This window comes from Mesoplodon mirus, assembly GCF_964341445.2.
Source record: "Mesoplodon mirus genome assembly, chromosome: 18".
In the NCBI taxonomy this organism is placed as follows: domain Eukaryota; kingdom Metazoa; phylum Chordata; class Mammalia; order Artiodactyla; family Ziphiidae; genus Mesoplodon; species Mesoplodon mirus.
The window spans coordinates 1,858,871-1,880,251 of NC_138994.1; the positions used below are offsets into that span (position 1 = coordinate 1,858,871).

Here is a 21,381-nt window from a genome sequence, read left to right on the forward strand (position 1 = left end):
GTTTGGGTTAAACAGGCCCTCCAAAATCACAAGGGACTTCGCTGGGAACAGAGTCCGTGCCCTGCAGACCAAGCCCTTTCCTGGTTCTGTGGTTTGGAATCACGTTCGCAATCAACACAGGTGCAGGAAGGTAGGGAACTGGCTGTAAAGTGGGCACAACAGGACACTGTGAGACACAGGAAGGAAAGGTCAGACCAAGGTGGAATAACTTGCTAACTCACCAGATTCCATCATAGGTAAAGAGGCTCCTGACACGTTCCTCAGGTAGAAGCTTCAGCATCCCGGCAGCCAGAGTAGGGTGAGGGAGCCGTGGTTTGTGGTTACTGGACTGAGTATAAAGGTATCCACTTCTGAACATAAATAACACAATGCCCAGGGCCAAGAGTAAGACCGACATCTTGAGGATCCACAGACATCTGGAGCTGTTGGGACACAAAAGAGTAAAGGCTGTTAAAGTTATTTTTCTTGATTATGTAAACAAAAAAGACTTGATTGTGTAATATAGACGGGAACAGTAACTGGAGGAAAAATGTCAGTTAAACCTGTATCTTACACTACTTAGCAAGCTTGATTTCTGTTAAATAGAAGAGTAAAGAATCAATTTGCAACAGAGAGACTCAATAAAAAATCACGAATAAAAGAATAGGCAAAAAGAGCCCAAGGGGAAATAAAGAGTAAGGTTTACAATAATATTAATGTCGGCACAGTTGAATTCGAGACAAAAAACTTATTAAGTGGGACCAAAAGGATCATGATCACATGCATGATCCACAAAACAGATGTAAAGGTCATGAACTTTATCCATTAAATAATAGCATTAAAGCACACAAAGCAAAGAATGGCAGGATATGGAAGGAGAAGGATTACAAATACAAAGATAGTCATAGATTCTAACATTTTCACATCTAACACTCTAAAATCACAGTCCTTAACGGATCAAGTCTCAAAAATATATAAAGCAATAGAGCAACTAAATTATAGAACTCATATTCTGTTAAAGAGCTTTTAGAGGGCTTTCCTGGTGGCGCAGTGGTTGAGAGTCCGCCTGCCGATGCAGGGGACATGGGTTCGTGCCCCGGTCTGGGAAGATCCCCCACGCCATGGAGCGGCTGGGCCCGTGAGCCATGGCCGCTGAGCCTGTGTGTCCGGAGCCTTTGCTCTGCAATGGGAGAGGCCACAACAGTGAGAGGCCCGCGTACCACGAAAAAAAAAAAACTACAAATAGAACTACCATACGATCCAGCAATCCCACTACTGGGCGTATACCCTGAGAAAACCATAATTCAACAAGAGTCATGTACCAAAATGTTCATTGCAGCTCTATTTACAATAGCCAGGACATGGAAGCAACCTAAGTGTCCATCAACAGATGAATGCATAAGGAAGATATGGCACATATATACAATGGAATATTACTCAGCCATAAAAAGAAACGAAATTGAGTTATTTGTAGTGAGGTGGATAGACCTAGAGTCTGTCATACAGAGTGAAGTAAGTCAGAAGGAGAAAAACAAATACCGTATGTTAATACATATATATGGAATCTAAGAAAAAAAAATGTCATGAAGAACCTAGGGTAAGACAGGAATAAAGACACAGACCTACTAGAGCATGGACTTGAGGATATGGGGAGGGGGAAGGGTAAGCTAGGACAAAGTGAGAGAGTGGCTTGGACATATATACACTACCAAACGTGAGGTAGATAGCTAGTGGGAAGCAGCCGCATAGCACAGGGAGATCAGCTCGGTGCTTTGTGACCACCTAGAGGGGTGGGATAGGGAGGGTGGGAGGGAGATGCAAGAGGGAAGAGATATGGGGATATATGTAGATGTATAACTGATTCACTTTGTTATAAAGCAGAAACTAACACACCATTGTAAAGCAATTATACTCCAATAAAGATGTTTAAAAAATAATAATAAATAAATAAATAAATAAATAATTTTAAAAAAGGTTAGCAGCAGTGTGGAATCTGAAACCATATCAATGAATTTTTTGTACACTGTTACATTAAAATCCACTGGTATGACTTGGACTTTGAATGGATCTTTTACCTACTCATGATTTTATTACACTATGCATTAGTCATATGGAAAATATTGGTTGAGTTACACTGATCCCCCAAATGCTTATTTATTTATTTATTTATTTATTTATTTATTAGCTGTGTTGGGTCTTTGTTGCTGTGCACCAGCTTTCTCTAGTTGCGATGAGCGGGGGCTACTTTTCCTTGTGGTGCTCGGGCTTCTCATTGTTGCAGCTTCTCTTGTTGCAGAGCACGGGCTCTAGGCGTGAGGGCTTCAGTAGTTGCAGCACGTGAGCTCAGTAGTTGTGGCGCACAGCCTTAGTTGATCCACGGCATGTGGGATGTTCCTGGACCAGGGCTCGAACCCATGTCCCCTACATTGGCAGGCGGATTCTTAACCACTGCACCACCAGGGAAGCCCTGCTGATGTATTTTTAATGCAATATCGAGAATTCACATTCATTAATATCAACACCAATCTCATCAGAAAAGTCTCTAAATATTAAGACTGTCAAACTCATTGCGGTGGAAATAAGTTTTACAAAGTTCTAATTTTTTGGAAAGCTTGAACTTTATGATTGGCAACGAATACTGGCAACTGGCAGATCACTTGGTCCATTTTTTTGAGAAGACATCTACCCTGTACAGAAGTCTGAATAACCAGCTTATTCTTATTCATTCTTATTCTTTCAAGCAAAAAACATTTCCTTTAAAAAGCAGCTACTTCAGGGGCTTCCCTGGTGGCACGGTGGTTAGGAATCCGCCTGCCAGTGCAGGGCACATGGGTTTGAGCCCTGGTCCGGGAAGATCCCACATGTCGCGGAGCAGCTAAGCCTGTGCTCCACATCTACTGAGCCTGCGCTCTAGAGCCCGCGAGCCACAACTTCTGAAGCCTGCGCTCTACAGCCAGTGCTCCGCAACAAGAGAAGCCACGGCAATAAGAAGCCCGCGCACTGCAACAAAGAGTAGTCCCCACTCGCTGCAACTAGAGGAGGACTGGGTGCAGCAACAAAGACCCAACGCAGCCAAAAATAAATAAATAAATAAATTTATAAAAAGAAAAAAAGAGATTTCTATTAAAAAGCAGCTACTTCACGGTCTTCCCTGGTGGTGCAGTGGTTAAGGATCCACCTGCCAGTGCGGGGGACACGGGTTAGAGCCCTGATCCAGGAAGATCCCACATGCCGTGGAAAAACTAAACCCGTGTGCCACAACTACTGAAGACCGCACACCTAGAGCCCGTGCCCGCGAGCCACAACTACGGAGCCCACATGCCACAACTACTGAAGCCTACGCGCCTAGAGCCCGTGCTCCACAACAAGAGAAGCCACCGCAATGAGAAGCTCACACACCACCATGAAGAGTAGCCCCCCGCTCGCCACAACTAAAGAAAGCCCGCCTGCAGCAATGAAGACCCAACACAGCCAAAAGTAAATAAGTTTATAAAAAAAAGAAAAGCAGCTACTTCAGCTCACTACTCAAATTGCACAAGCACTTCGTCTTGAGACAGCAATCGCGGCACTTCAGTCTCTGGCAGGAATGTTGTACGTGTACCTTCCATCAAACAATCTACGTAAAATGGACACTTAAAAAATCAATTGAGTTTACTGTTTCATCAAGGATATTCTGAAGTCAACTGGCTTTCTTCCCTGAGTGTGGTGGGAAAGTACACCTCCCACCAGTTCAGGCTAAGGTACCAGCGGTTTTGCCCATCACTGCCTTTGCATCATCAGTGCGAATGTCAGTACAGTGAAAAAAGCAAAGAGCATCCTACTATTATCATGAAAAAGCTTTCACCTTGCAGACTCCCTGAGGCGTCACTGGGACCCTCAGGAGTCTACGGCCCACAGTTGGAGAAGCCCTGCTCTAGCTCATTCTTCTACAGGCTTTTCCTTCCCTAAGTTTAGAAGCTCTTGACGTATAGAGATATTCACCTTTTGTCTGTGGTGTAAATAGCTAAGGCTGTCTTTCCCAATTTGTCACTTGTCTTTTTTCTTTTAAAAAAAATGTTTAATTGTGGGAATAAACATAAAGTTTAGCACCTTAACCATTTCTAAGTGTACAGCTCAGTAACGTTAAGTATGTTGTTCACATTGTTGTACAATGGATCTCCAGAACTTTTCCTTTTTTTCTTTGCTGATTTTTTTTTTTTTTTTTTTTTTTTTTTTTTTTTGCTGTACGCGGGCCTCTCACTGCTGTGGCCTCTCCCGTTGTGGAGCACAGGCTCCGGACACACAGGCTCCGCGGCCATGGCTCGCGGGCCCAGCCGCTCCGCGGCATGTGGGATCTTCCGGGATCGGGGCACGAACCCGTGTCCCCTGCATCGGCAGGCGGACTCTCAACCACTGCGCCACCAGGGAAGCCCTTGCTGATATTTTTGCATGCAAATATATTTTATCAATTTTTCCGTAATTGAAATCTTAATCTTTTATCAGTTTTTCCGTAATTGAAATCTTAATCTTTTATCAGTTTTTCTGTAATTGAAATCTTAATCTTCCATTGAAGAAAAAAAGCCCCTCTTTACAAAAACATGAAAATTAATGTATGTAGGAGAAATGATAGAATTAGAGAAATAAATCACCACTTTGCTACCACCAATGTAATAAATGATTCTGGCCAGGACCATCAATGTACGTTAAAACCATCGGGTGGAAGGCTGTTGGGGAGCAGGATATTGAATGGTGCCAACGTCCAGATTGCTTACTATTTACAAAGAGAAAAAAACTCACCTTTACAATGGAATGATCAGGTAGTCACTACCTTAACCACGTGATCCAAATGAGCGTCACTAATAATGAGACAGCCTAACAAAATGTCCCCCTGATATGATGTGATATGAAGCACACAAATCACTTATGGAGTATTAATGCCAAAAATGTTGAATCAAAATGTAATCAAGACTCAGAGACCTCACTACCAGTTTGTAGGAAATAACAGCAGATAAAGAAGCAAACTGAATAACACCATCAACAACTATCAGACACATCAGGATGTGGAACGTTCTGTAAGACAACTGGCCTGGGCTCTTCAAAAAGACAATGCTATGAAAAGAGAAAAAAGAAAAAAGTGGAGGGATGGGATAGCTTTTGATAGTTTAAGGAAACTAAAAAGATCAAACAACAAAATGCAATGTGTGAACTTTGACTGGATCATTGTTTCAAAAAACAGTTTTGAAAGACGTTTAGCACTAATTATTAGATAAATGCAAATCAAAACTACAGTGAGGTACCATCTCACATTAGTCAGAATGGCCATAATTTAAAAATCTACAAATAACAAATGCTGCAGAGGGTGTGAAGAAAACAGAACCCTTCTACATTTTTGGTTGAGATGTAAATTGGTGCAGCCACTACGGAAAACAGTATGGAGGTTCCTCAAACTAAAAATAGAGTTGCCATATGATCCTGCAATCCCACTCCTGGGCAAATATCCGGAGAAAACTATAATTTGAGAAGACACATGCACCACAATGTTCACTGCAGCACTATTTACAATAGCCAGGACATGGATGCAATCTAAATGTCTATCGATAGATAAATGGATATAAGAAGATGTGGTATATATGTATATAACACACACACACACACACACAATGGAATACTACTTGGCCACAAACAAGAATGAAATAATGCCATTTGCAGCATGTTGACTGGACCTAGAGATTATCACACTAAGTGAAATAAGTCAGACAGAAAAAAATATCATACGACAATCACTTATATGTAGAATCTAAAATATGACACAAATGAACTTATCTACAAAACAGAAACAGACTCACAGGGGAGTTCCCTGGTGGCCTAATGGTCAGGATTCTCTGCTTTCACTGCCATGGCCTCAGTTCAATCCCTAGTCATGGAACTGAGATCCCACAAGGCCGCGCAGAGCAATCAAAAGAAAAAAACACTCACAGACATAGAGAACAGACTTGTGGTTGCCAAGGAGGAGGGGGGTGGAGGAGGGAAGGACTGGGAGTTTGGGATTAGAAGATGCAAACTATTATATATAGAATGGATAAGCAACAAGGTCCTACTGTATAGCACAGGGAACTATATTCAATATCCTGTGATAAGCCATAATGGGAAAGAATATGAAAAAGAATGTACATATGTGCATAACTGAATCATTTTGCTATACAGTAGAAATTAACACATCATTGTAAATCAACTATACTTCAATAAAATAAATTTAAAAAGCCATTTAGGGGACAACTGTGAATATTTGAGCATGGGCTGAATGTTAGATCATGTTAAGGGATTGTTCATTTTTTTTAGGTGAGATCATTATATTATGATTATATAGGAGAATGCTGTTATTCTTAGAAGTATGCTCGAGTATTTAAGGGTGAAGTGTTAACATGTCTGAAAATTCTTTTCAATGGTTCAGCCATTTGAAAGAAGGGGTGAGGGCTTCCCTGGTGGCGCAGTGGTTGAGAGTCCGCCTGCCGATGCAGGGAACACGGGTTCGTGCCCCGGTCCGGGAAGATCCCACATGCCGTGGAGCGGCTGGGCCTGTGAGCCGTGGCCGCTGGGCCTGCGCGTCCGGAGCCTGTGCTCCGCAACGGGAGAGGCCACAACAGTGAGAGGCCCGCGTACCGCAAAAAAAAAAAAAAAAAGAAGGGGTGAGAGATAAAGCAAACAAACGTGGTAAAATATGAATCTAGGTGGATCTAGGTGCAGGGTGTATGAGTGTATTCAGTAACATTGTTTCGAGCTTTCTTTAGTTTGACAATTTTAAAAATAAAACTTTGGGATTTATAAACAATTAAGTAAAAATTCCTCAGGTAAAATAAGAATAGGGGGATGCTTTCTTAACATGGCAAAAGATTTACCTTTCAAGCCAAAGCCAGCATTATGCAAAACTCCATTATATCCAGGAACAAGATAAGAATGCCCACTGCTATTATTTAATATTATCATGAAAGTATTAATAAATGCAATAAAATTAGCTTATGGACTAAAATGATATAACTAAAAGGGTAATTAAAAACATAATTATTTACAAGATGTAATAATTGCATATTTGGAAAAACTAAAATGTTTTAAATGGGAAACTATTAGAAACTAAGATTTTAGTAGGGTAGCTAATTACAAAATAAATTTTTTTTTCTTTTTTTTTCTTTCTTTTTTTTTTTTGTGGTACGCGGGTCTCTCACTGCTGTGGCCTCTCCCGTTGCGGAGCACAGGCTCTGGATGCGCAGGTTCAGCAGCCATGGCTCACGGGCCCAGCCGCTCCGCGGCATGTGGGATCCTCCCGGACCGGGGCACGAACCCATGTCCCCTGCATCGGCAGGCGGACTCTTAAACTGTGCCACCAGGGAAGCCCCAAAATAAATATTTTAAAAATAATAATAATTATAGTTATAATCTAATGACCACGTACTATGTCTTACCCCTCTGCCAAGAGCTTTGTGTGTATCATCTCATTTAATTCTTACAACAACATAATAAAGACGTTCCATTACTCCACCCAATTAACAGATGAATTAGCTGAGGGCGAAAGCAACTTGCACAGTTGGTTGGTGTTAGATGCAGGATTCAAAACCAGACCACACTTTTAAACACTACATTACCCAGTTTTCTATAAGCCAACAACCATGAGTCAAAACGTAATGAAAGGGATTTCCCTGGTGGCGCAGTGGTTAAGAATCCGCCTGCCAATGCAGGGGACACGGGTTCTATCCCTGGTCCAGGAAGATCCCACACGCCGGGGAGCAACTAAGCCTGTGAGCCACAACTACTGAGCCCACACGCTGCAACTACTGAGCCTGCTGGCTGCACTACTGAAGCCCACGCCTAGAGCCCGTGCTCCGCAACAATAGAAGCCACCGGAATGACAAGCCAGCGCACCGCAATGAAGAGTAGCCCCCGCTCTGTGCAACTAGAGAAAGCCAGTGCACAGCAACAAAGACCCAACACAGCTAATAAATAAATAAATTAATTAATTAATTAAAAGAATTAAGAAAAACCAGTATATTAGGGAAGTACAAATAAATGGAGATGATAAATTTCTTATTATTGACTAGACTAATTCCACATTGTGAAAATGGAACTTCACCCTATATTAATGTATAAATTCAATACAATAACTACATAAATGAACCCACAACAAAATTTTTTTTCATTTGTCAAAATGACTCTAACTGGAAGTAACACATGAGAATAGCAAGGAAGATATTATACATAAGGAGAGCCATACTACTAGAGAACAAAATTATTGTAAAGCTAGAGTTAACTAAAAGCATGTTATTGATTCAAGAATAAGCATATAGGTAAATGGAATAAACCAAAGTAAGCCAAAGTCCAGAAATACTTGGGACTTCCCTGGTGGTCCAGTGGTTAAGAATCTGCCTTCCAATGCAGGGGATGCAGGTTTGATCCCTGGTTGGGGAACTAAGATCTCACATGCCAAGGGGCAACTAAGCCCACACACTGCAACTAAGCCTCTGCGCAGCAACTAGAGAGCTCGTCGTGCCACATCTACTGAGCCCAAGCACTCTAGAGCCCAAGCACCACAACTAGAGAGAAGCCCACATGCCGCAACAAAAGATATCGTGTGCCGCGGCTAAGACCCGACGCAGCCAAATAAATATTAAAAACAAACAAACAAAGTCCAGAAATACTTGAGTGGAATTTTATGTGGAATTTTCACTATTTTGTTATATATTTCTGTAACATCTGAATTTTCTAAAATGGCATTCAGAACAAGATAGATATATTTAAACTATTCAAGTTATAGACATGCCTGCAGAAAAAAGGCCTTTACTTCCTCTTAGTCAAGTTCAACCATCTGATCAGACCCCTCTCAGCTTGGAGTTTTGATTTACCAAAGCTGGTTCCAGCTAGGGACAGCATTTTGTGATGCAGTCATTAATAGGAATTGTTCGGTAGGAGATTCCTAATAAAATGTTCAACAGCCGAATTTTTAACAGACGACTACAAATGTTCTACACTGTTAAAATCACAGTTTATGTGCTTACGTGGGGATATTAAAATTATAATTGTATGGGTCTGCTATTCTGGTTGGACCATATTTGAGAAACATTCGAAAAAGGACCATAATCCAGTTTATAAAGTCAGTGAGAAATAAGGAAATGAGCTTGTCATGTGTATCAGCTGATGGCAACTTGTCCCTTCAAGCCAGGTGAAGCTGTTGAGCTTTGGGACCAGGCAGAAACTAGAGAGGCAGCCTGAGTCCTGAGTCAAAGGTGGTGACCCTCATTGCCCCAAAGCACTCTTGTACCCGAGCAAGTAGGGTCTGATGTTAAGCTGTCTCTGCAGACAGTAGACACCGATTAGTCAAGATTTTCCTTTTGCCTAAAAAAGTAGTCTCATGATTCTGTGCGCTTTATTACAATAATCCCTTTGTGAACCATGACACTTTGACAGCATAGAAACATCTGCAAAGAGAAAGATTTAAATACTTAAAGATGCATCAGAACTTTTTAAAATGTCTGCACAGTGGAAAAAAAACTGAAATCAAAATGGTAGCATTGGGGCTTCCCTGGTGGCGCAGTGATTGAGGGTCCGCCTGCCGATGCAGGGGACACGGGTTCGTGCCCTGGTTTGGGAGGATCCCACGTGCCGCGGAGCGGCTGGGCCCGTGAGCCATGGCCGCTGAGCCTGCGCGTCCGGAGCCTGTGCTCCGCGCTGGGAGAGGCCACAGCAGTGAGAGGCCTGCGTACCCCCCAAAAAAAGAAAAATGGTAGCATTGGCCTACTGAAATGGTTCCTAACAAATATGAGAGCAAAGGTTTAATCTTAATTTACCTATGAGAAAAACACCAAGACACCAAGTAATAAATGGGCACAGAGTATGAAGAAATGACTGACCAAAGGATAAGTACATTTAGTAGGTGAACACACAGGAAAATATTTGTTCTCACCTGTAAGTTAAAAAGATTGATATTGAAAAATAACACTGAAGTAGCATTTTATGCCTATTAAGTTAATAACTAAAAAGGGTGGGACTTCCCTGGTGGTGCAGTGGTTAAGAATCCGCCTGCCAATGCAGGGGACACTGGTTCGAGCCCTGGTCAGGGAAGATCCCACATGCCACAGAGCAACTAAGCCCGAGCACCACAACTATTGAGCCTGCACTCTAGAGCCCGTGAGCCACAACTACTGAGCCCACGTGTCACGACTACTGAAGCCCGTGCGCCTAGAGCCCGTGCTCCGCAACAAGAGAAGCCACTGCAATGAGAAGCCCACGCACCACAACGAAGAGTAACCCCCGCTCGCTGCAACTAGAGAAAGCCCACGCGCAGCAATGAAGACCCAACGTAGCCAAATAAATAAAATAAATATATTAATTAATTAATTATAAATAAGGTTTGGTGAAATTGTGGGCAAAGGTGATATATACACACTACTTTTAAATATTTTAGTCAGGAATTTTTGGTTGCAAGTAACAGAAACTTAGTCAAATTATTTACATAATAACTATGAGTTATTATGTAATTATATAATACCTATGAATTGCTTCACTATATTAAGAACACAGATAACATTATCTTTTATTTCCTTGAACTAAGTTAGAATTGGCTATACCCCATCCTCTACTGTGATTGGTAGAAAGTCAGAAAAACATTCTGACGGAGCTCCTGCCTCCTCTACTGGCTAGTCTAAGAGCCTGAGAGGCAAAAGAGACTTCTGCCTCCAATAACAATGGACTGGGCGACTCAGACCAACTTTCTCAGTGATGACAACTAGAAAAGCTGAACAACAACAACAAATCTGCCTGAAAGGATCAGATGGCTACCAAGACAGTGAAGAATTACTGGGACTGGATTCAAGAGATAACGGAGGCTAAGGATGGAGGTTACTTTTTCCTCTGGATGTGTTTGCTGATTCCTAAGTGGGCAGCTCACAGGCTGTGCATGTTTATCTCAGCCCCTTGGGGTTAAGGGAATAAACGTTAGAGTCCAAGATCCATCGTGAGTGGAGATGGGCGGCAGGGGTGGGGGGCGGGGGTTTCCTGGTGAATCCCCTTTGCTTTGCATTGGAACTCCAATGGCTTACACCTCGGAGGAGTGAACCAGAATCGGACAGGAATTCCCAGGCATGGCCACAAGGCTTCCCGTCATCTCTTGAAGTTGGATTGAGGCAATCCCACGTTGCTAGTGAACCCAGTGCCTAGCAGAACGAAACATAAATCATCTCTGGCAGAAGTTATCCTAGGTCTCAGATTATTTTCACGAACTATTTTGTAAAGACACTGTTTGGCACATGCGGAGATAGCGTTTTTAAAAAGAGGAAAATAAGGCAATAAAAACACAGGGCTTCAGATACTGGAGTTATCAGACATATATTGTAAAGTAAATAGACTTAGTATTAAAGAACTATAAATTAATTATTGAGAATTTTAACACAAAATTGGAGAATACAAAAAGAAACAGACAGAAATTTTAGAAATACAAAATAAAATAACACTATTGAAATGTTAAGTGGATGAATTTAACAGACAATTAGACAAGACTGGAAGATAAGTCAGACTATAACTGCCAAGGCGGGCGGAGGGGCGGGAGGAATAAATTAGGAATCTGAGATTAACAGATATACACTGCTATATATAAAGCAGATAAACAACAAGGACCTACTGTACAGCACAAGGAACTATATTCAGTGTCTTGTAATAACCTATTATGGAAAAGAAACTGAAAAAGAATAGATATAAATATATGTATATATATAACTGAATCACTTTGCTGTACACCTGAAACATTGTAAATCAACTATATTTCAATAAAAAAATAAAATAAGAGCGTTAGACGGAGTGGGCGCTGCCGCCTGAGACCGAGGCCTGAAGAGACCTGAGACGCGCCCCAGGAGCACAGTTAGGAGTTGAAACTCGCCTGGGTTTCGTGCAGAAGGCCGGAGCAAGGGCGTAGAGAAGTGGGGCGCAGGCAAGGGGGTCTGCAGTCCGTCCGGGGTCGGGCGCGCGCGGGTCCGGCGGACTGTAGTCGGAGCACGCAGCCCGCCCGGGCGAGTTACGCTGCAGGCGGAGTATTGAACACTAAGTAATGGCTATGCAGGTGCAGCTTGAAGCAAATGCAGATACTTCAGTGGAAGAAGAGAGCTTTGGCCCACAACCTATTTCTCGATTACAGCAATGTGGCATACATGCCAATGATGTGAAGAAATTGGAAGAAGCTGGATTCCATACTGTGGAGGCTGTTGCCTATGCACCAAAGAAGGAGCTAATAAATATTAAGAGAATTAGTGAAGCCAAAGCTGATAAAATTCTGAGGCAGCTAAATTAGTTCCAATGGGTTTCACCACTGCAACTGAGTTCCACCAAAGGCGGTCTGAGATCATACAGATTACTTCTGGCTCCAAAGAGCTTGACAACTACTTCAAGGAGGAATTGAGACTGGATCCATCACAGACATGTTTGGAGAATTCCGAACTGGGAAGACCCAGATCTGTCATACGTTGGCTGTAACATGCCAGCTTCCCATTGACCGAGGTGGAGGTGAAGGAAAGGCCATGTACATTGACACCGAGGGTACCTTTAGGCCAGAACGGCTGCCAGCAGTGGCTGAGAGATATGGCCTCTCTGGCAGTGATGTCCTGGATAATGTAGCATATGCTCGAGGGTTCAACACAGACCACCAGACCCAGCTCCTTTATCAAGCATCAGCCATGATGGTAGAGTCCAGGTATGCATTGCTAATTGTAGACAGTGCCACCGCCCTCTACAGAACAGACTATTCGGGTCGAGGTGAGCTTTCAGCCAGGCAGATGCACTTGGCCAGGTTTCTGAGGATGCTTCTGCGACTTGCTGATGAGTTTGGTGTAGCAGTGGCAGCCCAAGTGGATGAAGCAGCCATGTTTGCTGCAGATCCTAAAAAACCTATTGGAGGAAATATCATTGCTTATGCCTCAACGACAAGGCTGAGAAAAGGAAGAGGGGAAACCAGAATCTGCAGAATCTATGACTCTCCTTGTCTTCCTGAAGCTGAAGCTATGTTTGCCATCAATGCGGATGGAGTAGGAGATGCCAAGGACTGAATCGTTGGCTTTTTTCCTGAGATAAACCTTAAGTGCTGCAGCCTAATGGAGAGGACTGCTCCCTGAGGTTCTTCACAGGCCTCTTCCTGTTGTGACCTGCCAGGAAAAGAGCTATTATATCGGCTTTTCTTATGGTGTAAACACGAGACAGGTCAGTAGTCACAAGCTGATCTGAAACGTTTATTCCTTCTAGAGTGTATTAATCTCTATGTGAATTCTTTGGTTTGGGGGTGTAGGTATGAAGTACCTTTGATATCATAGTGCCTTGGGGTTGTCTCAGGACTAACTGCTATTGGCCAATCTTATGTCTCTAAGAGAACTAACTGAAACTGGAGAGACCTGACTTCTCTCGCTGTCTGAATAATGTTGGGGAAAAAATGCCTGAGCTATGTGGCAAAGGGAGTGGGTCTCCTCACAGGTTTTTTTTTTTTTTTTTTTTCTCTGTCAGTAAAACTCTTAAATCAGAAGCAGGTAAAGTTTGTGTGTCTGAATTAGCTTATATAAGAATGTTTTTTCAGATAAGGAGTATTGAGTAGGCCTGCTGGGCTACCGGCCCTTCACCATCTACTCTTTTTTAATGCTAAGAGCAATTCAAGATAGTTCTGGAATGTTAAACACTTCAGAAGCTCTTCAAGTAAGTAGATTCAATGTGGGACTGCTAATAAAGTAGTTATTTGTAATGAATGTGCTGTTTATAGGAGTTATTCTGGTACAAGCTGAATATTTCAGGATAGGGCCTTCATAATATAATTTTGGCTCTGGGTAGGGTGATCAGTTTCTATTGCTTTAAAATTGAAATTTTAAAAGGGAAGTCCCACATTCAGATGATTCATTTTATACTCCTTTAACCTAATAGAAGATCTCACAAGATGGCTACACCATGGCTTTCCTGTGGCCTTTGTTTTTATTCTTTAAGTTTTGTATTGTATAGGGCTGGTTCTTGCCCAGATTATTCTACTTCAGGGGTTTGAGATACTCCTTCCTCTTCAAACTTCTACTCAGGATGGGTTCTAACCAACTCTTCCAATTTCAAAGGGCCTCTCAGCTAGTATTAGGAGGAGAGGCAGTGCAAATCTCTGCTGTTGCCTGTGTTGATCCTACTGTATGTACGGAGATAGGATGACACAATTTAATGCAACTTTGTTTTAAAAACAGTTCTGTTCCCTGACTTTATAGAACAGAGTACCTCCTAGGCCTTCTTTCATTTCTACATTACAGAACAAACCTGAGATGAAATAATAAAGCCACAGTAACAGAAAAAAAATCATTAAAAAAAAAATATATATATATATATAATAAGAAGATAACTGCCAAAATGAATGACAGAGGAACAAAAGATCTCAAATTACTGAAAAGAATTAAGGACACAGAGGATACAGTGAGCACTGGAGTATTAGAGGAGAGAGAACGGGGCAGAGTAATACGTGAAGAAAAAAAATGATTGAAAACTTTCCAAATTAATGAAGGAGTTTTCAAGAAATTCTATTTAAGCCACAAGGAAGAAAATTTAAAAATAAATACGCACCAAAGAACATTGTATCAGTAGTAAAAATTAAAATACAAGGAGAATCGAGGCTAGTCACACTTGGGTATCAGCTATCGCCTTAATGTGCTAGAGTCTTCCAAGAGTAACTGCTGACTTTACTCACTGGCTGTGGCCCTCATGGCATAGTCAGTCACCAGGTTAGTGACATGTGTCAGATTGACTCACACAACTGTTAGATCCACTTATGCCCACAAATTAGGGGAATGTTTAGGAGACCTCTGTTATAGGAATGTGTAGAAGCTGTCAAGTGACCTAAATTCTCGTCTTGGCACTGACTTTCTCAGTGACTTATTCTGGTTCCATGAAAAGACTAGTCTTTCCCATCTGACAGTCTTCGGTGGCTTTTTTTTTTACATTTTATTTTTATTATTTATTTATTTATTTTGGCTGCACCGGGTCTTAGATGCAGCACATGGGATCTTTAGTTGTGGCATGCAGACTTCTTAGTTGTGGCATGCATGTGGGATCTAGTTCCCTGACCCGGGATCAAACCCGAGCCCCCTGCATTGGGAATGCGGAGTCTTACCCACTGGACCCCCAGGGAAGTCCCTGGTGGCTTTTTAAAGATTTGTTTTATTCAACAAGTGGAGTACCTGCTATGTCACTCTTCTGCAAGAGTGAACAACTTTTACACTGTAATGGGGGGAGATGGACTGTGAAGATGATAAACATAGCTTTTTAATTGGAGTGAAGTAATGAAAATGGCTGCCTTCTCTCCCCAGTCACCAAGGATACTTTGGGAAAGTTGATAGGAGGCATTACCACTTAAAGAAGAACCAGAGCTTCTGCCCAGCTGTCAACCTTGATAAATTGTGGAACCTTGGTCAGTGAGCAGACACGAGTAAATGCCACCAAGAACAAGACTGGAGCGGCTCCTGTCACTGATGTGGTGCCATCAGGCTACTACAAAGTTCTGGGGAAGAGAAAGCTCCCAAAGCAGCCTGTCAACTGAAGGCCAAATTCTTCAGCAGAAGAGCTGAGATTAAGGGTGTGGGTGGGGCATGTGTCCTGGTAGCTTGAACCCACATGGTGGGAGATTAATTAAATGTTAACAAGTGCTTTTCAATAAATAAATAAATAAAATACAAGAACAGCCAGAAGAGAAAAGATTACCTTTAAAAGAGATTGCTAGTTAACTTTCCAGCAGATTATACGGGAAGCCAGAGACACTGAAATATCTTCTATACCGTTAGAACTATTCAAAAATCAAGGTGCCCATAGAGACATTTTCAGACAAGCAACATTTGAGGGAATCTGTCACCAGTATACTTGCACTAAAGTAACTACTAAAGGCACATTACTCCAGAAGGAAGATCATAAGGAAAGAAGGAAGAGAAATAAAAATGACAAATAAGTGGGTAAGTCTAGATGACTACTGACTGTATAAAATAATACTGTTTTGTTCCTAAACAAAACAGTAAAAAAAATTATAAAGCACAATATGACCAAAAAAGGGTAAAGTAATGACATGTAAATCAGGAAAGGCAGCAAACAGACTAAAATTGTTCCAAGGTCTTTGCATTGTCTAGGAAGAAGATTAAAAATACCAAGTAATTTTAGACTATGATAGGTCAAGAATATGTTATAATCTATAGAGTAACTACTATAGAAATAGTACAAATAAGAAATAATATTCAATAGGAAAATGGGATAATAAAAAAAAGAACACAAAATAGCGCAAGAAAAGAGAAGAACATAGATCAGGTAGAACAAATAGAAAGGACTTATTGAGAAGTTAGATTTAAACCAATTGTATCAATAATTACATAAATGTAAATTGATTAAATGCTCCAATTAAAACATAAAGTAATCAGACTGGATGGAAAAAAGAAGCCCAGTTATACACGGTTTGCAGGAGACATATCTAAAACAGTGATATAGAAACTGAGAGTAAAAAGGAAGATAAATATGCCAAGTGTAACGAAGATAAAGTTGATATCTCTATATTAATATCAAATGAAGTAGACTTTTAAGACAAAAAGTCAAAACCACAGATAAATACCTCAAGTTATAAAATATTCAGTTCACAGGAAGAGATAACAGTTCTTTATTCTAATAACATAGCCTCAAAATACATAAAGCAAAATCCTGAAAGAATTAAAAGGAGAAATAGACATATCCACAATCATGGTGTGAGATTTTAACATACTACCTGGCTCAGCAACATAGGTTCCTTTCAAGGGTAAACTTGCAATCAGAGTAAATGTGTAACATTCAGAACTCTTCAGGCTGGCTTAGGGAGAAGTTTGTGTCCCTAACCTAGGGGGCACTACTCATTCCTCCATCTACGCAACAGATGTGAAATAAACACTAACAGGCACAATGATTTTAAAGATGAAACCAAGCAGCAGTTACTTCAATTCGGCCATTAGTGTGACTGACCACTTTGAGTTTTTCATTAGTGTTTAAAATTTAAAACAGTGCAAACTGCCAAGTATATTTTGTCTGGTAAGTGTGAATGTACCACTTATGGATTAATTCATACATAAAATATTTTACCCAGTTGCATACCTTTAAAAATTGTAGTTTTTAAAAATTGTCTTCCAATGAAAAGAAAGCAAGACAACAGTAATTATCATTGGTATTACATATTACTACTGAAAATAATTCTGTCCTATAGAGAAGGGGAGTATTAATAAATGATCAGCTGATGATGTCAAATATGCTAGAGTCGTAACTTCTCCAAGAGGTCATGTCCGTTGTATTCCCAGTACCTAGTACGATGCCTCGCACGTGGTAGGATTATCAAACTTTTGTGGAATGAAATATTATGAATAGAATGTCCCACACAATCAAAAAAATATTGGCTTTATCCCCAAATGGAGTTGGATTCCAACCTGCTCCTTCCATTGCAGTCCTTGGGCAAACTTCATTTCATTCTCCATTTCCACAACTATGGCATGGACATAATTCTTCAAAGAGTGCTTCGGTGAGCACTAGAGCACAATCTAGAACAGGGCCTATACGTAACAAATAAGAGCTCCACACTGAAGGAAATGAAATGAATTTACCAACTAACAGCCCTCTTGTCTGTATTTCCCATCAGTCTGAAAACTGTTTTTGGAGATACCCTGCTCAACATAACGCTGCTTTATTTTCCCTGACTCATATGCCACATGCTGCATTTGCTGATGAAGGTCCTGCAGTATTACCAAAGAATAAAAAACATGAAAACCTAGACTATTCCTGCCAGCTAGCCTAAGTCACTGGCATTTTAGTTTTAAAAAAAGCTTACTAATATGCAAAAAAAAACCCTAACATTGACTGAGTTTACTGCATGCTACCGTAGTGATCATTTCCTGGGTTGGTAGGGTGTGTTGGAGTCAACTAGCCTATCTCAGAGGGACAAAAATCAGAAATACCTATTTCAAAGCCAGATACTTTTTTTTTTTTTTTTCTTTTTTGCGGTACGCGGGCCTTTCACTGTAGTGGCCTCTCCCGTTGCGGAGCGCAGGCTCCGGACGCGCAGGCTCAGCGGCCATGGCTCCGGTGGGGGCACGAACCCGCGTCCCCTGCATCGGCAGGCAGACTGTCAACCAGTGCGCCACCAGGGAAGCCCCAAAGCCAGATACTTTTTAATAAAAAAAGAAAACTAAAAGGGCAAAGAAAAGTTTAAAAGAAATAGTTTCTTCGGAGGAAGAAACGTTAGTTCCCCAAGGCCACAAAGGCCAGCCGCCTTAAGATCATAGAGATGTAAATTAAACAGCAACAACATCATTTAAAACCCAGACCTTTTGTTCACGATTCCAGCTGTCCATATGTGAAAGGAAAGTCAAGTTTGCCGAGGACTTGCCAGCTTTAAATTCGTTGGCACCAGTTTGGAGCCTGGTGCCAGGACTCCTTATCACTCATTAAGGGCGGGGTGTGGGAATGAGAAAGGTGCTGGAACGAAAGCCTTAGCCAGGGATTTTCAGCGACACAAGGGCTGCCTCCTTCCCCTCACTCCGCCACAGCCTCTGTACAACGTGTGCTTCATTTTAATGCTCATAAAACATCATCTGACCAACACGTTTTTGCATTGTCGGGAGACACCTTCCTTGTTAGCGTTAAATGATCGTCCTAGTTTTGAAAAATAAAAAGTAAACTTTGGGGATAAAAAGGCACAAAATGTATTTCTGATCCTTCTTCCTGGTTTATAAAAACTAAATGAGCCCTCCAAGTCTACTTTTCCCCCGTTAATTATTATGCTATTCCTTAGAGTCTTTAGCGCCCGGAGCCCCAAAACAGACTCTCACTCTGCCTCGAGGCTGTCACCTGAACCTGAAAACCTACTTTTCGAAACCCCTGACTCCAAAACCCTGGGCTGTTTTCTGAAGCTGCGTAAGAAGGAGCAGCCTCGGCTTCCCGACTGCCCAGAGCCCGCGGTCCGGACCCACATCACCAGGGACCCACATGTCCAGCCCTGGTCAGAGCGTCCGGGTTCCAGGCCGCCCCCCACGCTCGGCACCACCGCGCTACGCACTCCAAGCACGAGAGGCAACCTCCACGTCGAATTTTCCACCTCGAAAACCAGCGTTCCCTGGAGCGCAGCGCTGGATAACGAGCAGGGGCTCTCAATACCGTCCCCAGGTACTGTCTCCTCGCTGCCCCACCTACGCAGGGGACCGGTTGGACTTAATTTAGAGGCCGGCTGCCCCCTCCCTCGGCCCTGGCTGCCGCGGCCCCCGCACCTGGCCGTTACCCGACGGCGCGTCCGGCTGGCCAAGTCTGACCTCCCGCTTTTCTCTGCTTCGGGGACACTCACCCGCACGAAGTCATCCCGAAACCCACCGCCTCGCACGTTCCCAGGTGGTGGAGCCGGGCAGCCACCCCGCCGATTGTCCCGCCCTCGGCACCGACCCGGGGTAGAGGAAGCCGCGAGAACTTGGGTCGGACCCGTCCACGTCACCACCAACCCCCGCCCACCGCCTGGGTCTTGCCTTCCGCCCAGCTTGGCGCCAGTCCGTCCCGGCATCTTTGTGGTCCTTTGGGGACGACCACACCTTGCAGGATCTTAGTTCCCGGACCAGGGATCGAACCCAGTGCCCCGTGCAGTGGACGCCCTGAGTCCTAACCACTGGACCGCCAGGGAATTGCCGAAAAGGTGACAGTAATGACCACAGCCCCTGCTTGTGATAGATACCAGGCAAGGGCTTGGGGGCTAAACGCTTTATTTACGTTGTACCATTTATTCGTCCCAACAGCCCCAAGAGACGAGTGCTGTTATTAGCCCCACTTTTAGGACGGGGAAGCTGAGGAGGAGTGGGGTGATCAGCTAGTAGGTGGAAGAGCTGGGAATCCAAGTGAGTCTGGGTGACTCGGAAGCCCCGGGCGAGTGGTGCAGTTTGTGTCCCTTGTACGCGGAACCCCCACGCTGGCCAGACGCCACCTTGTTGGTGGTCCGAGGTGAAAAAGGGGGCCTTTCTGCGGAGAACCGCGTGGACCCGGCGGCACCCGCGCTTCCCTTCTCCCGGCCGGGTCACCCGCCCTAGGCTGTCGGAGCCCGTCCTCGCAGCGCTCTTCGAACGCGTAGCGCACCCTACCCAAGGGCTGCAGTCCCGCTCCCGCGCTTCTCTCCCAACTTCCCAGCCTCGGTCTGGGACCACTTCTCCCGCTCGTGTGTAAACGGAGTTTCCGCTGCACCTTAAGGAGTAACAAAATCCCCGCGCCCACCTCTAGGCTCCCTACTATCGCGTCCTCTCGCTTTCCTTCCCATAGAAACCGTATCCACCTGTCCGCGAGCCTCACTGCCTCCCGCGCAGCTCGCGCTTGAGTTCCGCCTTTGCCCCGCCTCCACCTCGCTCCGCACCCCACACCCCACCGGAACAGTTCCGGCAAGAGACGCAGGGGAGGAAAACTGGAGTGGGTTGAATCCCTCTAACAGCCCCTTACAGCCGCTTAATGCCTCTGTGTCTGGAAGAGTCTGGTGAATTTCACATGAAATTAGCCTTTGCCGGACCCTTTTCATAAGCCAGGTGCGGTGCTGGGCGGCTTCCTGTGGTTCATCTCAAGTGCGATTGTATTTTACTATATTCACTGTATTTGACCCAGCTTAAGTCACAAACATAACCTTGCTTTTTTTTTTTTTTTTTTGCGGTACGTGGGCCTCTCACTGTTGTGGCCTCTCCCGTTGCGGAGCACAGGCTCCGGACTCGCAGGCTCAGCGGCCATGGCTCACGGGCCCAGCCGCTCCGCGGCATGTGGGATCTTCCCCGGACGAGGGCACGAACTCGTGTTCCCTGCATCGGCAGGCGGACTCTCAACCACTACGCCACCAGGGAAGCCCCATAACCTTGCTTTAAACTAGACAAAACGGTGTCATTGGGCTTGCCAGGTGGCACCGTGGTTAAGAATCTGCCTGACAATGCAGGGAACACGGGTTCGAGCCCTTGTCCGGGAAGATCCCACATGCCACGGAGCAACTGAGCCCCTGCGCCACAGCTACTGAGCCTGCGCTCTAGAGTCTGCGAGCCACAACTAATGAGCCCACGCGCCACAACTACTGAAGCCCGTGTGCCTAGAGCCCATTTTCTGCAACAAGAGAAGCCACCACAGTGAGAAGCCCGAATACCCCAACAAAGAGTAGCCCCAGATCGCCACAACTAGAGAAAGCCCCAGCGCAGCAACAAAGACCCAACACAGCCAAAAATAAATAAATAAAATAAATAAATTTATTTAAAAAAATAAAGGCATTTAAAATGCTTTTGCAAAATGACCGGTGTTTCTATGTGTATATACTGCGTACTTAACTTATACCCTGCCGTGTCCCAAAAAGGAATTTAAGACAGAGACATAAAATAGAATGTCGTGCAAATAAAAGAG

General features: G+C 43.4%; 1 protein-coding gene and 1 pseudogene across 3 annotated transcripts in view; one reads left to right on the plus strand and one right to left on the minus strand.

Annotated features, from left to right (window-relative positions):
* The window catches only part of B4GALNT2 (beta-1,4-N-acetyl-galactosaminyltransferase 2 (SID blood group)), a 63,239-nt gene extending 43,822 nt beyond the window's left edge, over positions 1-19,417 (minus strand). The window contains exons 1-2 of one of the 2 annotated variants that reach the window (XM_082603611.1): positions 19,325-19,417; positions 222-422 (exon numbers count right to left, since the gene is read on the minus strand). In XM_082603611.1, the coding sequence (XP_082459737.1) occupies positions 222-422; positions 19,325-19,338 (215 nt within the window). In that variant the 5' untranslated portion in view covers positions 19,339-19,417. Of the gene's footprint in view, positions 1-221; positions 423-19,250; positions 19,292-19,324 lie in introns of those variants that run through there. The other variant, XM_082603612.1, reaches the window with a different exon arrangement.
* LOC309793621 (DNA repair protein RAD51 homolog 1-like) lies at positions 11,791-13,034 on the plus strand (annotated as a pseudogene). The gene has a single exon. The product of its transcript is annotated as a DNA repair protein RAD51 homolog 1-like (transcript).
* Positions 19,418-21,381: the final 1,964 nt, after the last annotated feature.